The sequence below is a fragment of the Saccopteryx leptura genome, chromosome 9, assembly GCF_036850995.1.
Source record: "Saccopteryx leptura isolate mSacLep1 chromosome 9, mSacLep1_pri_phased_curated, whole genome shotgun sequence".
NCBI classification, from domain to species: domain Eukaryota; kingdom Metazoa; phylum Chordata; class Mammalia; order Chiroptera; family Emballonuridae; genus Saccopteryx; species Saccopteryx leptura.
In genome coordinates this window covers 37,791,312-37,807,385 of record NC_089511.1, presented here as the reverse complement: position 1 = coordinate 37,807,385, position 16,074 = coordinate 37,791,312, and the positions used below count along the sequence as shown (strand labels likewise).

The window sequence follows — 16,074 nt, the reverse complement described above, 5'->3', positions numbered from 1 at the left end:
CATCCTTCTGTTAATCCAGGGAATGATTTTCTGACTGAGTTTCCCCTGGGGCTCCCTCCCCTACCTTTTGAGAACTCTCACTTCCCCACACAGAGAAGTAGGCAAATTCTTCAGTGGAACTTCTCAAAATTATTTCTCCCTAAAGATACATTTCTCATCTTGGGGTAGGGGACTCCTTGAGCTCTCCAGGAGGCCACACCTTAACACCTTGCCTCCCAAACAATCCCTCAGGAATACCTCTGAAGTTAGACCATCTGTCCCACAAATATTTAATGGGATATATTTCTGAAGTGTCTCAGTTGCAACCTCTCCTCAAGAAACTCACACAAGTCCCCTAATTTTTTTTTTTTTCCCATTCTTCTGAAGCTGGAAACAGGGAGAGACAGTCAGACAGACTCCCGCATGCGCCCGACCGGGATCCACCCGGCACGCCCACCAGGGGCAACGCTCTGCCCACCAGGGGGCGATGCTCTGCCCATCCTGGGCGTTGCCATATTGCGACCAGAGCCACTCTAGCGCCTGAGGCAGAGGCCACAGAGCCATCCCCAGCGCCTGGGCCATCTTTGCTCCAATGGAGCTTTGACTGCGGGAGGGGAAGAGAGAGACAGAGAGGAAAGCGTGGCGGAGGGGTGGAGAAGCAAATGGGTGCTTCTCCTGTGTGCCCTGGCTGGGAATCGAACCCGGTTCCTCCGCATGCTAGGCCGACGCTCTACCGCTAAGCCAACCGGCCAGGGCCTAATTTTTGATACAAAAGTAGTTTGGACATTTTGCATTCTATCAACCCAGAATTAGGCCCTGTGCATGGTGGTGAGGTTGAGAGGAAAGGAGGCAGGGTGACTGGGGTCCACCCGGCAGGCCGACTCTCAGAGCTAACCACAGAAGTGCTGCCAGGGCATCTTTATGGCTGAGCCACCCAGCCCATGAGAGATGCCATCTCCTTGCCTGGACCCAGCTACACAGTTCTCCATAAAGCTATGTTCCAAGGGTCCCAGGACAAATAAATGCCCTTTTGTCCAACTCCCCAGGTGTTCCCAACAAATTCCAGAGGTTCATCCCGGCGCCTTTCTCCTTCCCAGAACTAATCATTTCCTCGCTTCCCGAAGTGGGGATGCCACACCCTCAGGGCTATCTTTGCACCATTCCTGGTGCGGCGTGTTCTGAGGCTCAGAAAGTCATGGAGGAAGCGCTGCCCCCACTTACTCTGTGCTCTGATAGACTCCCACCGAGATGTTGAGTCCCTCCAGCTCTTCCTTGAGCATCTGCAGGTCTGAGTTCACAAAGCTCAGTTCCAGGCGCACCTGCTCACGTACCTTCTGGTTTGTGGCTGCTCTGTTAAAAGAGAGGGGGGAGAGAAGCACCGTCAGCCAGGTATCCCATTTGCTAGGTGAGTAGAATCCCCAATCCTTGCAGGAAAGCTCTGAGGGTCCTTCCCTGGCCGGATAGCTCGGTTGGTTAAAGCATATTCCGGAAGAACAGAGGTTACCGGTTCAATCCCTGGTCAGGACACATCCAGGAACAGATTGATGTTCTAGTCTCTCTCTCTCTCTCTCTCTCTCTCTCTCTCTCTCTCTCTCCCTCTTCCTCTCTCTCTAAAATAAATAAAATAAACATTAAAAAAAAAGAAAGTTAAGAAAAGAGAAGGCTCTGAGGGTCCACCTGCAGATGTGAGTGCCAGATGTGATCGGATAAGGTGTCTCAGGGACGCCAGGCATCTATCCCATTTTGAGCCACACCTACCAGTAAATAAATGGACCTTAGACATAGCTAATGAGACTGAGCTGTCAGGCATAAATTCTAAGCTATCTCTGCAAAGAATTAGCTTTGAGAAGAGAATAGAGAACTGTTCCCATGAATTATCTCTTAAAAGGAAACTGATAAAAGAATAGCTTAATTCTATGAGGCTAATATTACCCTGATCCAAAATAAGAAAAAGATATCACAAGAAAACAAAATGACATACCGATATCCTTCATAAGTAAATATGTAAAATTTCTCAATAAAATATTAGCAACTTGAACCTAGCAACACATAAAAAGGATTATATACCATGACCAAGATGGATTCATCCCAGGATTACAAGGTTGGCTTAACGTCTATAAATCAAATAATGTAACAGAAAAAAGGACAAAAAACACATAGCCACCTTAATAGATGCAAACAAACAAAAACAGAACAGTACAGACATACCTGAAAGATATTGCCGAACTGGTTCCAGACCACCACAATAAAGTGAGTATTGTGATAAAGTGGGTACTGCCATAAAACGAGTATCACAATAAAGCAAGTTGTGATCTTTTGGCTGGTGGAGAGTCTTACCTTCAATTTGTAAAATATGCTTGGCTGGGTAGCTCAGTTCATTAGAGTGTCATCCTGATACACTCAGGTTGTAGATTTGATACCCGGTCAGGTCACATATGAGAATCAACCAATGAATGCATAAATAAATGGAACAACAAATCTCTCTCTCTCTCTCTCTCTCTCTCTCTCTCTCTCTCTCTCTCTCTCAAATCAATCAATAAATAAAAACTTGAAAAGAACTTTATACCAAAGATAAAATCTTCAAAAAAAATGCAGCATCTGTGAAGCACAATAAAGTGAAGAGCAATAAAGTGAGGTGCAACTGTGGATGACAAAGTCCAACTCAGATTTGTGATAAAAATTTTAAACAAACTAGAAATAAAAGAGAATTTACAAAACTTTATAAAGAACATCTATGAACACCCATAGCTAGCATCACATTTCATGGTGAAAGACAGATGCTTTCTCCCTTGTGATCAGGAAGAAAGGTAAATAAAGAAATTAAAGACATCTATCTGGATTGGAAAGAAGGCATAAAACTGTCTTTATTCACAGATGACATAATCTTGTACCTAGAAAACATACAGGCATCCATGAAATAAATACTAAAACGAATAAACTTAGCAAGGCCACAGGATATAATTCAATATACAAAAGTCATTTTCTTTCTATATACTAGCAATGAACAATCTTCAAATGAAATTAAGAAAATTTTATTCACAATAGCATCAAAAAGAACAAAATACTTAGGAATAAATTTCATAAAAGAAGCACAATATTTCTATACAGAAAACTTCAAAACATTGCTGATATGTTCAATATTGTATTTATATATTAGAAGACTCACTTGTCAAGATATCAATTCTCTATTCATATTTTCTATTGATATAAAATTGCAAATTAAATCCTGTAAGCTTGCCTGACCAGTGGTGGTACAGTGGATAGAGCATCAATCTGGGACACTGAGGTCCCAGGTTTGAAATCCTGAGGTTGCCAGCTTAAGCGTGGGCTCATCTGGCTTGAGCACAGGCTCACCAGCTTGAGTGAGGTCACTGGCTTGGCTGGAGCCCCTAGGTCAAGGCATGTTTGAGAAGCAATCAATGAACTAAAGTGATACAACTACAGTTTGATGCTTCTCATCTCTCTCCCTACTGTCTGTCTCTCTCACTTAAAAATTTTTAAAAAAGCCTGACCCGGCGGTGGTGCAGTGGATAGAGCGTCGAACTGGGATGCAGAGGACCCAGGTTCGAGACCCTGAGGTCGCCAGCTTGAGCGCGGGCTCATCTGGTTTGAGCAAAGCCCACCAGCTTGAACCCAAGGTCGCTGGCTCCAGCAAGGGGTTACTCGGTCTGCTGAAGGCCCGTGGTCAAGGCACATATGAGAAAGCAATCAATGAACAACTAATTATGGTGTCACAACGTGCAATGAAGAACTGATGATTGATGCTTCTCATCTCTCTCCATTCCTGTCTGTCTGTCCCTGTCTATCCCTCTCTCTGACTCACTCTCTGTCTCTGTAAAAAATAAATAAATAAATAAATAAAATTTAAAAAATATATAAAACAAACAAACAAAAATTAAAAAAAAAATAAACCCAGTAAGCTTTTTGGTAAAAATTGACATGTTGATCCTAAAAATCATATGGAAATGCAAAGAACCTAGAATAATTAAATAATTTTGAAAAAGAACAAAGTTGAGCCCTGGCCAGTTAGCTCAGTTGGTTAGAGCATCGTCCCAAAACACCAAGGTTGCAGGTTCAGTCCCCAGTCGGTATATATGGGAAGCCACCAATGAATGCACAAATAAATGGAACAACAAATGAATGCTTCCCTCCCTCTCCCTTTCACTCTAAAATCAATAAATTAAAAAAAAAATTTTTTAATAGAACAAAGCTGGAGGACTTATGCTATCTCATTTTAAAACAATATATATAAAGCCACAGTAATCAGGACAATGTGTTATTGGCATAATGGAACTGAATATAGAATCCAGAAGTAAATCCTCACATTTGTGGTCAACTGATTTTGACAAAGGTGACGAGACAATTCCAGGGGGAAAAGACATCTCAATTTTTGAATGGTCAAAAGATATTTCCAGTCTTTCAGACAAATGATGCTGAAGCAATTGGACATTTCAGTGTATGTCAATGTCCCCCATGCCCATCTCCAGCATCAGTGATTACTAGGAGGACTCACAGGACTCAGAACATAGTTGTACTCCTGGCTCTGATTTATTATAGCAAAAGGACACAGCAAAATCAGCCAAGGGAAAGATGCGCGGGGTGAGGTCTGGAGAAATCCAGGCACAGGCCACTGAAACCCCTCTCGCAGGGGAGTCACACAGAATGGCTAAATTCCTCCAGCCAGGGGTTATGACTATATGTGTAAAATACTATCTACCAAGGAAGCTCAGAGACATAGCATCCAGGGTTTTTACTAGGGGCTAGTCAGGTGGGCACCTCTGCCTAGCATATTCTAAAATTTCAGACTTCCAGAAGGAAAGCAGATGTTCAGCATAAACCACATTATTTGTACAAACAGTTTAGGTACAATGAGACCCTCTTATCAGTTCTAGGAATAGTGAGAAGTCTCCTGAAGTCTATATTTCCAGACACCAGCCAGGGCCAACCCTGCAAGCAAGCCTTTCTAGGACAACTATCTCGGGCTTGCCATGGTAACTCTTTTCTGTACAATAGGCAAAAGATAAACCTCAATCTAAGTCTCTTATCATACACAAATATATTTAATCAAAATGGGTCAGAGATATCAATATAAGAGCTAAAGCTATAAAACGTCTAGAAGAAAATATGGGGAAAATCTTTATGACCTTGGAATGAGCAAAGTATTCTTAACTACATACCAAAAGCACAACCCACAAAAAATAAATTGATAAATTGGACTCTGTTGAATTTTAAAACTTCTGTGCTTCAGAAGACAACATAAAAAGAAACAGCCTGTGGTTGCACAGTGGGTCGAGTGTCCAGTGGGGGTGCCACGGATAGAGGATCCCAGGTTCAAAACCCCAAGGCTGCTAGCTTGAGTGTGTGATCATCAACATGATACATGGTTGCTGGCTTGAGCCCAAAGGTCGCTGGCTTGAGCAAGGGGCCACTGGCTCAGCTGGAACCTCCCAGTCAAGGCATGTATGAGAAGCAATCAATGAAGAACTAAAGTGCCACAACTATGAGTTGATATTTCTCATCTCTCTCCCTTCCTGTCTGTCTGTCTCTTGCTAAAAAAATAAAATAAAATAAAATAAATATAGGTTCTCTATTAAAAAATAAAATGAAATGAAAAAAGAAAGAAAAGCTAAGCCATGACTAGGAGAAAATATTTGCAAATTACCTATCTGATAAAGAATTTGTATCTAGAATACATAGAGTTCTGTTCATTAAACTAAAAAAAGACATCTCAATTTTTGAATGCTCAAAAGATATTTACTAAAACAATGTATGAAGGGCCAATAAGCATATGAATTGATGCGTAATATCCATTAGTCAATAGGGAAATGCCATTGAAAGTATACTGAGATACTGACACACACTCCCCCCCCCCCAAGACTGTAGCATAAAAAGACAAATAACAAGTGTTAGTAAGGATGTGGAGAAACCGGAACCCTATACACTGATGAATTTAAATGGTACAGCCTCCTTGGAAAACAGTTGAGTAGTTTCCAAAATGTTAAAACATAAACTTACCATCTAACAGAATAATTCCACTCCTAGGAATCTATATAAGAGAAATGAAAGCATACATCCAAACAAAGATATGTATGTCAATGTTTAGAGCAGCATTATTCATAATAGCCCCAAAGTGGAAACAATCCAGATATCCATTAACTGGCAAATAGATATACAAAATGTGGTTCATCCACAGACTGAAAGTGTTAAGCAACACAAAGGCAAGAACTTTACCCAAGTTTTTCAGTAGGGGTTTTGACACAGACCTGAAGACCTTACAAGTGCTCCCTCACTTTACAGATTAGAAATCACTGCAAAAGTATCAGTAAAAACCAAGTGCAGAGCCACGCCTTGCTGCACACATTTCCATGAACCATCCAGGCAGGCCCTCGAGTTACCCCTCAGACCAAGTACTAGAGTTTATCCTCATTTCATGGATGAGGACATCTGAGGTTCATCAGCCAAGAGCTCCAGTTAGAGGGTCCCTGACCAGCCCCCCACTCAGTGATGAAAATCTAGCCACCTGTCATCAGCTTGCTTTGCTCACCACCTGTTCACCTTTCCTCTAGAGAGCAAAGCACTAACAGTTTCCCTACGGTCTGTTCTCCCACTGGGGTGGCTCCTCCACCTTGCTAAATATCTGGTCCCACCTGTTTCCCTACATGATGTATTTTTATTTTTATTTTTAAAATTTTTAAAGTTTTATTTTTTTTAGAGAGAGAGAGAGACAGGAAGGGAGAGAGATGAGGAGCATCAACTTGTAGTTGCGTCACTGTAGTTGTTCATTGATTGCTTCTCATATGTGCCTTGACTAGGGGGCTCCAGCTGAGTCAGTGACCCCTTGCTCATGCCAGCAACCTTGGCCTCATGCCAGTGTCCATGGGTTCATATCTGTGATCCCATACTAGAGATAGTGACTCCGTACTCAAGCTGGTGAGCTGGTGCTAAAGCCGGTGACCTCGGGGTTTCAAACCTGGGACCTCAGCATCCCAGGTCAATGCTCTCTCCACTGCACCACCACCAATCAGACTCATTGGTTGATTCTTGTATGTACCCTGACTGGGGATCAAACTCACAACCTTGGCGTATCCGAATAACACTCTAACGAACTGAGCTACCTGGCCAAAGCACATCCATTTCTTCATACTGCCTTCCAGGAAGCTCAGAGATAAGCCATGGCCCACGTCTAATAAAGTATATAGGACCTTGTAACATGTATTAGCCTTATTTCTAGCCAAATCTCTCTTTTATTCTTCTTCCTTCTGCCCCCATATCCTCATTCATTTGTTTTAATCTTACATACTGTATGAGTATGTTAAGGTGCCTCAAATCCATTTTGTTGTTTCACTAGTTTTTTTCAAATCCATTTTGGAATGAGGCAAGATAAATAAGTATGACTCTTGCATGACAAGACCTTTGCTTTCTATTTCTTTGTATTTCTCCTGGAACCTGTCACAGTCTTTTCCACATGGTAGAGGCTCAACAGTTTCAGTTGATGAAGAACAAATGGCAGAATAAAGACCACTCTAGAAGAAAGTGGGGGTACGGGAGGGATGGAGGGGGTGCTGACTGGTTCTCGGCAGCAGAGTGGGTCCAACTAAAATATAACACCTTCGTCTCTAAGACCCCTGTTCAAATACCTGGAGAGCCTCCAAATTACCATAATCTTTTCCACCTCTAAATATTGATTTGCCACATCTCCTCCCTCTCAATTTAGCACCAAATTGGAGATTTAGGGTTTTCATTAAACCAATAAATTGCTTTTTGGATGTAGACTTCTTTGTGTGAGCCACTCTAGAAAGGGTTGGTGGCCTGGCAAGGTTTGGTTGCCACAACGCTGACCTTTGGGTACATTGATGATTCAGAAATCAACTAGAATTTGAGCTGTTTCTAGTACGGGTAATGATTTTTCATTGATTCACTGGTGGAAAGGGGCTTTTTGATAAGGTACACCAATTCAATATGGTGCACATCCCCAGCTCCCCTGTGCCCAGCTTGGGGCAACAGTCAAGAATGGAATCTGCTGGCTCAAACTAGGAATTAAGACCAGAGCCATGGTCTCCTCAGTACTGATGCCTGCCCCAGGGTGCCTTTCCAGCTAAAACTGAATGGCTTCTGTGGGCCTTCTTGGAAGAACACGGCTTTTCTGTGGGGGTGCACCTCCTCTGAGGCTCTGGGGTCTGGTCACTGATGTTACAGCCAAAAGGCACAGAGGCTGACGGGGATGAGGCGGCAGGTGTTTCGGCCCTTTCCTGCCCAGAGTCTCCACAGCCTCTACCAATGGAAGGCCCACTCCCTTGGGTTTTTCCTAAAGAACACGCACATACTACAGAAGTCCAGAATTTGAAAGTGTGCCACTTACTTTGCCTGAGCGATCAACCCACCAAATGTGAACAAGAGAAGGAAAGCCACATCCAATTATTTCCTGAGGCTACTGGCCACATCAACCACATTTTCCCACAATTTGGAGCTTCTGAGCCCTTTTTTCTTTTTTTTAAGATTTTTAAAATTTATTTCTTTATTTTAGTCTGACCAGGCGGTGGCACAGTGGATAGAGCATCGGACTGGGATGCCGAGGACCCAGGTTCGAGACCCCGAGGTCACCAGCTTGAGTGCGGGCTCATCTGGTTTGAGCAAGGCTCACCAGTTTGGACCCAAGGACGCTGGCTCGAGCAAGGGGTTACTTGGTCTGCTGAAGGTCCACGGTCAAGGCACATATGAGAAAACAATCAATGAACAACTAAGGTGTTGCAACAAAAAACTGATGATTGATGCTTCTCATCTCTCTCTGTTCCTGTCTGTCTGTCCCTATCTATCCCTCTCTCTGACTCTCTCTCTGTCTCTGTAACAACAACAAAAAAAGGTTTCATTTATTGATTTTAGAGAGAGGAGAGGAAGATAGAGAAAGGATGGGGTGGGGGAAGGAACGGAAAACATCACCTAGCTTTTGACCAGGCAAGCTCAGGGTCTTGAACCTCAGTGTTCCAGGTCTACGCTTTATCCACTGCGCCACCACAGGTCGGGCCCTGAGGCCTTTTCCACCAGAAGGAGCCTCTATGTGATAACTGCTTCTTTGTCTCAAGTCCAAATTTTTTTTAACATCCTCATGTTTCATCTTTAAAAATGCATGTGAGTTTTGCATTCTGACCCATATATCTCCATTTGTTTTAGTGTCATTTCCCCCCAAGTCTTTTAGTGAAATTGTCCCTCCAAGAATAGGCACTACAAGCTTGCACCAGCTTCAGAGGCCTTAGTGGAGCAGCTTGGCCTTAATCCACCTGAACCCAAATCCTGCTCTGCCAGGAATTCAGGGGGGCTGGAGCAAGTGCTGCCTGGTGCCCTCATGTGGGCACTCAGCTAAGGCAGCAGATCAGCCCACAGCTCATCTCTCAGTGTAGGAAGGCAGGCCTCAGAGTTGGAGCTGGCCCTAACGGCCGTGGGGAGCTTGCACCCCCCACTACACAGATATGCTCCTGTCCCCTCATGACAGTGTGAGCAGTCATTAACCTCACGTCACTCCCGTTGCAGCCAAAGCCACCTCAGCTTACCCTTGGCCCAGAACTGCATGACCTTGCGTCTGGAGGTCACAAACTAGAGATCTGTGGGACTTGTTCACTTGGCTCATCAGGGTGTTATCCCCCCACAATGATCAATTCAACTATTAGAGGATTAAAAAAAAAAAAAAGTCCTATCTCTAGCTTCTCCTGAAAAAGAAAAAAAATCTGAAGATCTGGCAACTCTGACCCTGCCCTCCATATAGGGCAAATTGCAGCCGCTCCATCCAAAGAGCGCATATGTTTTGCACTTCGCCATAGTCCCTACCACTCCCTATTGTCTCACAGGACCAGTCCCAGTCTTTCACTCTTTTCCATGCCATGAGGCTCCTGAGTGGCCCACCCCTACTGTAATAGCTACCAGTATGAGAAGGGGACATGAAGCCCAAAGAGGTTAAATGACTTACCCTTGTTCAAAGAACCAGTTAAGCCTGACCTGTGGTGCAGTGGATAAAGCATTGATCTGGAATGCTGAGGTCGCCAGTTTGAAACCCTTGGGCTTGCCCAGTCAAGGCACATATGAGAAGCAACTACTATGAGTTGTTCCCCACTCCTTCCCCCCACTCTCTCCTCTTTCTAAAATCAATAAATAAAATTTAAAAAAAAGAAAAGAACTAGTTAAATAAAACTGAACTATATGGCAACTTGCTTTAAATTTTACAAAGACCACCTAACGACCTGGAAGGCTGAGGTCGCTGGTTTGAAACTCCGGGCTTGCCCAGTCAGGGTGCATATGAGAGGTGACCACTGTGAGTTGATGTTTCCCGCTCCTCCTCTCTCATTTCCTCTTTCTCCTCTTTTCTCTCTCTAACATCAATAAGTGAAATCTTTAAAAAAAAATTTTCACAAAGACCATCTCGGTTTTAGAGAAACATCATCACATTTCTACCCCAGCTTTTTTCAAGGGAGAAAGGGGAACTGGGAAAAGAGAGAAAATATTGTCCCCGCTTAGCCTGAAAAAGTACATTTAAAATATCCCAGCCCCCCCCCCCCCAATAATAATAATCCCAGCCCTGAGTAGCTCAGTTGGTTAGAGCGTTATCCTGATATGCTAAGGTTGTGGGTTTGATCTCCAGTCAGGGTACATAACAAAGAATTAACGAATGAATGCATAAATGGGTGACACAGCAGGTCATTGTTTCTCTCCATCTCTCTCAAATCAATCAATCAATAAAATTTAAAAGCAAAATAAAATAAAGTACCTGATATCTTCCTAATCAAACTGCAGGAAGCTAGCTCATGGACTCTCAGCTGATACAGATTGCAGATGACCTGGAAGGGGTATAACACCTGGCTCCTTACAGTGCCTGCCTAGCCTCGAAGCCCCCGTGCCAATGCAGGGAAAAACCAGGACCCTTGCATTTCTGCATTTTGGGGGACATTTTCCCAAATGCCCTTTCCTCAAACATATTCCAACTGCTTTACCTTCATCCGGGGGAGGTAACAGGACAGGGGGGAACCTGCAAGCAGACAAATGCACAGACAGAACAGCCGGGCTCAATTTATAACTGAAACTGCCCTTTGCCAGCAGGAAGGGCCACCTAATCGGCCGCCCAGGTACACTCAAGGGACAGAGCTGGGCTTGGCTAAATGCCCTATTTGTTTTGGGGGAACCACTGCTGCTGGTTGAGTCAGTTTAATAAATACCTTCAGGGTTTCCTTTGACCACATTCTCCAGAGAGGGGCACTTTGAACCTTTAGGTCACTGCGAGAATCATTAACAACATTAACAACACCACTCCACCCCCACCCCGGCCAGTTCAACAACTGTCACTTGACAAAGAGTTTGAGCCGCTGGGCCTCAGAGAGGCTGTTGCTGGTGTTAACAGAGCGAGACAGACAAAACCACCCTCGTTCCCCCCTTAGAAACACCAAGTCCCCTGGTCAGAGAGACACCCTCTGTCTCTGAGGCCACAGCCACCCTGTGTCAACATCTGTCATATTTCCTTTTCATCAGTATCCTCGAAACACTGCCTCCTGACATGACGGGATTTGTTTACTTGGGTATCAAGGTCCCGCCACAAGAAACTAAGCATCAAGAAGCAGAGTCTCACTTGAATTGCTCGCCCCCTTATTCTTGCACTTCGAATACTGCTTGCATCTTAGTAGGTGCTCAACAAATCCACGTGTCGGGTGAATGAACGGGCAAGTCAATTGTAGCCCGCTTCTAAGGAAGCTACAAAGTCAAGGCTGTTCACTTGTCCCCTTGGCCACAGAGCTGGCCTGTCAAAGTGTCAACTACAGCCTATAGCCACAACATACCAGGGACCATGCCTGCGACCCCCAGCACAGCAAACCCAGCACATGGCAGGCCCTGGCCACCTGTGGTCCACAGTGGTGTAGACCTGACAATTCCCAGACTTCTCTGGGGACAGGAATGCCATCAGACATTTTATTTTTTAATTAAAAAAAATTTTTTTTAAAGACTTTATTCATTTTAGGAGAGAGAGATAGAGATAGAGAGAGAGAGAGAGAGAGAGAGAGAGAGAGAGAAGTGGGGGAGAAACAGGAAGCATCAACTCCCATATGTGCCTTGACCAGGCAAGCCCAGGGTTTTGAACCAGCAACCTCAACGTTCCAGGTTGATGCCTTATTTATCCACTGTGCCACCACAAGTCCAGCCATCAGACATTTTAAAAGGTAAAATGTTACAATATTTTCCCAGTCTCCTCCAGTAATACTCTCCCTTACACCCTGTCACCAAAGTAGTTGGAGAAGAGGTTCCCAGGCACTTGGCCACACCAGGACTGTGTCCTTTGCTAGTCCATTGTTACAAAACCAACACAGGCACAGCGCTATCTTTCCTGACCCAGTGGTAGCTTCACGGAGTGCTTATATTATTATTCTGGGCCTCTGCAGTATTCCATAATAAAAATGAATGGAAGTAATTCATGAACTTTGTAAAAGAACATTCAAACACTGAAGGGAGTAAAATGAAAAAGAGAATCACCTCCATTCCCAATCATGGTCTTGCTCCCAAGAGCTGACTCTAGCCACAGCTTTTTTTTTCTTATCCCTTTTGGAAACGGTCTGTGCATATACAAAAGCTCATTTACAAATCCTTTAAAATAAATGCAAGGCAGCCTGACCAGGTGGTGGCGCAGTGGATAGAGCATCAACCTGCGATATTGAGGACCCAGGTTCAAAACCCCAAGGTTACCAGCTTGAGCATGGGCATCAGTTTGAGCGTGTGGTCATGGGTTTAAGTATGGTATCATATAATAGATACGACCCCATGGGCACTTGCTTACATCCAAGTTTGCTGGCTTGCGCAAGGGGTCACTGGCTCTGCTGGAGTCCCCTGGTCAAGGCACATATGAGAAAGCAATCAATGAACAACTAAGGTACTGCAACTATTATTTTATGCTTCTCATTTCTCTCCCTTCCTGTCTGTCCCTGTCTGTCTATTGCTCTCTCTAGCTCTAAAAAAATAGAAAAATAAACACAAGACATGCTGTCCTGAGCCTTTCTGTCACCCCATTTAATATCTTAGAGATCTTTCCTAAGGTGCAAATACAGATTGATTCAAAAAATAAATTTAGCCCAAGTTCATGGTCAGAGAGCCTCCTCCTGTTTATTGAGTGCTCAGGTGAGTGACTGCCATGTGGAGGAGTTGATCCTGCAAATCGTATATATCAAAGTATTGTGGTTCCTTTCTAAACACCCAGTTTGGTGTATTTGTTTTTCCCAACAACCTCTGAGCCACCTGGGCTCCCTAAGGCACCAACAGTGAAGCTGATCCATTGGGAACACCCTTAAGCCATATCCTGCCAGGTTTCCGGGTACCCTGCCAAGTTTCTAGGTTCCTATAAGCATTCCATATCTTGCTGAGGCGCCAGGGGGCATCTGCCTCACTCCTCAGAACTGCAGGCATGGTGGCTGCCTCAGCTACCCAGTGCAGAAGGCAACGTGGGGCTAGCATGCGGCACCCTAGAATTCTGAAGGAAGTTCAGAAGAGGAAGCCAGCACATGGTCTTGCATTGCACTGAAGGGCGTGGGGAGGGATTATAGCTGCCAGTGACACAGGTAAGGCTTCACTGAGTTCTATGCTTGATAAGCAGCTATTTTACTACCAGAGCATAATAATGAGTGTCCCGGGAGCTGTGGCCGGATAGGTCTGTTGGTTAGAGCACTGGCCCGAAGCACAGAGGTTGCAGGTTCAATCCTCTGTCAGGGCACATGCAGGAATAGTTTGATATTTCTCTCTCTCTCTCTCTCCCCCTCTTCTTCTCTTGCTAAAATCAATTTTTAAAAAAAAGAGTACCCCAGAAGTTTGGGGCTCTATTGGGCCCCTCTCATTAGAAGGATGGACACTGGCAATGGAAATGCTCCCATTGCCTCCTTTCTGTCTTCCTTTTCTTTATACATTCAACACACACCAAGCAGTGATTCTAGACCAGGCACAGTGCTGGGCAGTAGAGAAGTAAACAAGTCCCACAGGAAGCAGGGAAAAGAAAACACAAACACGATAACCAGATATCCTCCAGTGTCTCTGTACCCCTAAACACATGGACAGGCTAGGTAAATACTTGTGTTTAACATAACCAAGCTGTGGCCAAGAAAGGCCTGTTCCAGGTGCCAGGAATGAAGAGGAAACCCAAAGCTAGAACTGAGAGTTGGAGAGAAAGCTGGGCAGGCCTAGGAGTTTAGGGAACAGATGGAAGGCCTCAGGGGAGGCCGTGGAGCCAGCAGATACCTACTTCAGAAGGTTTTCTGCTCCTGTCCTCATCCGCACAGCTTTCAGGATCTGCTGGTTCAAGGCAGCCCTCTGATTTTGCAGTTTGCTCCGGCCAGTTTGTGCGAGGGGATTGCAACCCTAAGGGAAAAGAAGAGATGCTCCATCAGAGGTCAGTCACTCTAGAATTGATGACCACATTTAATATAACAGAAAAGGATTTTAAAATTAAACTTTTCTGAAAATAAAAGTAACAATATGGGCCCTAGTTGGATAGCTTGGTTGATTAGAGCATCATCCCGAAGTGCAGAGGTTGCCAGTTTGATCCCCAGTCAGGGGACATACAGGAACAGATCGATGTTCCTGTCTCTATCTTTCTCTCCCTTCCTCTCTCTCTAAAATCAATACCTGAAAAAGAAAATTTTTTTTAACTGATAACATGGAAAGTACCATATGTAAAATACTGGACAGTAAAAAAAAAAAAAAAAAAAAAAATACTGGACAGTGTAAAAAAGAAAATAAGTCACCTATAATAACACAACTCCAAAACAGCCACTGTAAATTGGTTTCTTTCCTCCCATGTCTTTTTTTTTTTTTTGCATTTTTCTGAAGCTGGAAATGGGGAGGCAGTCAGACAGACTCCCGCATGTGCCTGACCGGGATCCACCTGGCATGCCCACCAGGGGCGAAGCTCTGCCCATCTGGGGCATTGCTCTGTTGTGACCAGAGCCATTCTAGCGCCTGAGGCAGAGGCCACAGAGCCATCCTCAGCGCCCAGGACATCTTTGCTCCAATGGAGCCTTGGCTGCGGGAGGGGAAGAGAGAGACAGTGAGGAAGGAGAGGGGTAGGGGTGGAGAAGCAGATGGGCGCTTCTCCTGTGTGCCCTGGCCGGGAATCAAACCCCGGACTCCCGCACGCCAGGCCAACGCTCTACCACTGAGCTAACCAGCCAGGGCCTCCTTCCATGTCTTTTATGTACCTGTTGTTATTTTCCGTATTAGTGGCTGTGTCGGGAGTGCCCAAGATCAGCCCCATGTTTAGAGATTCGTTAGGACTCACAGGACTCAGCATATAGTTGCACCCACAGCTAAGAGTTATGACAGCGGCTTAGTAAGGATGCACAGCTGGATCGAGAAGGAAAAGACAGGGGCAGAGCCTGGAGGAATCATCACACACACTTCCTTGTGCTCTCTCTCCCCTGAGTGGTTACCCAGAGCACACTCTTCTCCTAGCAACATGTATGCAATGTCTTTGCCCAGGTTGGCCCATCTGAAAATCAATGCCCAGGGTTTTATTGGGGGCTGATCACAGAGGCACCCTCTACCTAGCACGTACCAACGTTTCAGGCTCTCAGAAGGAAGGCAGGTGTTCATTATAAACCACATGGTTTTCACCATCAGTCTAGGCACAGTAAGCCAACCTTATCAGTTAGGGGATGGGGGCAAGACTCCAAGACGCAGGTCCCCACACACCAGCCAGTTAGGGACCAACCTTGCAAGCAGGCCTTCCTAAGAACAGCAGCCTCTGGCCTTTTGCACAGAGTGCACATAAAGGTTACTGTGTTTTCTCACTTCATACTCAATCATGAAAATTTCCTTTATTATGAAATGTTCCTGAAAGCAATGATTTTAATAATTGTATAATATTGCTCCCTTTTAGGATTTACCATTTCCTTATAGTTGGACAGTTAGATTGTTTCCAAGCATATGCTACTATATAATTATTTGATGCATATTTGTTTTATAACCCTCATCTTTTCTTTAAGTATGTATATATTTGCAGGGCAACATAATGGGGCCCCTTTAAGGGCCCAATTATTCTCCAGGAAAGAAAAGCACTCCCTCTTCCCTGGCCCCTCTTTTCCTAGC

At 44.5% G+C, this 16,074-nt stretch overlaps 1 protein-coding gene across 2 annotated transcripts in view; it reads right to left on the bottom strand.

Annotated features, from left to right (window-relative positions):
• Positions 1–16,074, bottom strand: part of RHPN2 (rhophilin Rho GTPase binding protein 2) — a 59,836-nt gene that overhangs the window by 31,288 nt on the left and 12,474 nt on the right. For both annotated transcript variants that reach the window (XM_066349046.1, XM_066349045.1), the window contains exons 2-3: positions 14,231–14,346; positions 1,201–1,329 (exon numbers count right to left, since the gene is read on the bottom strand). In XM_066349046.1, the coding sequence (XP_066205143.1) occupies positions 1,201–1,329; positions 14,231–14,259 (158 nt within the window). In that variant the 5' untranslated portion in view covers positions 14,260–14,346. The remainder of the gene's footprint in view (positions 1–1,200; positions 1,330–14,230; positions 14,347–16,074) is intronic.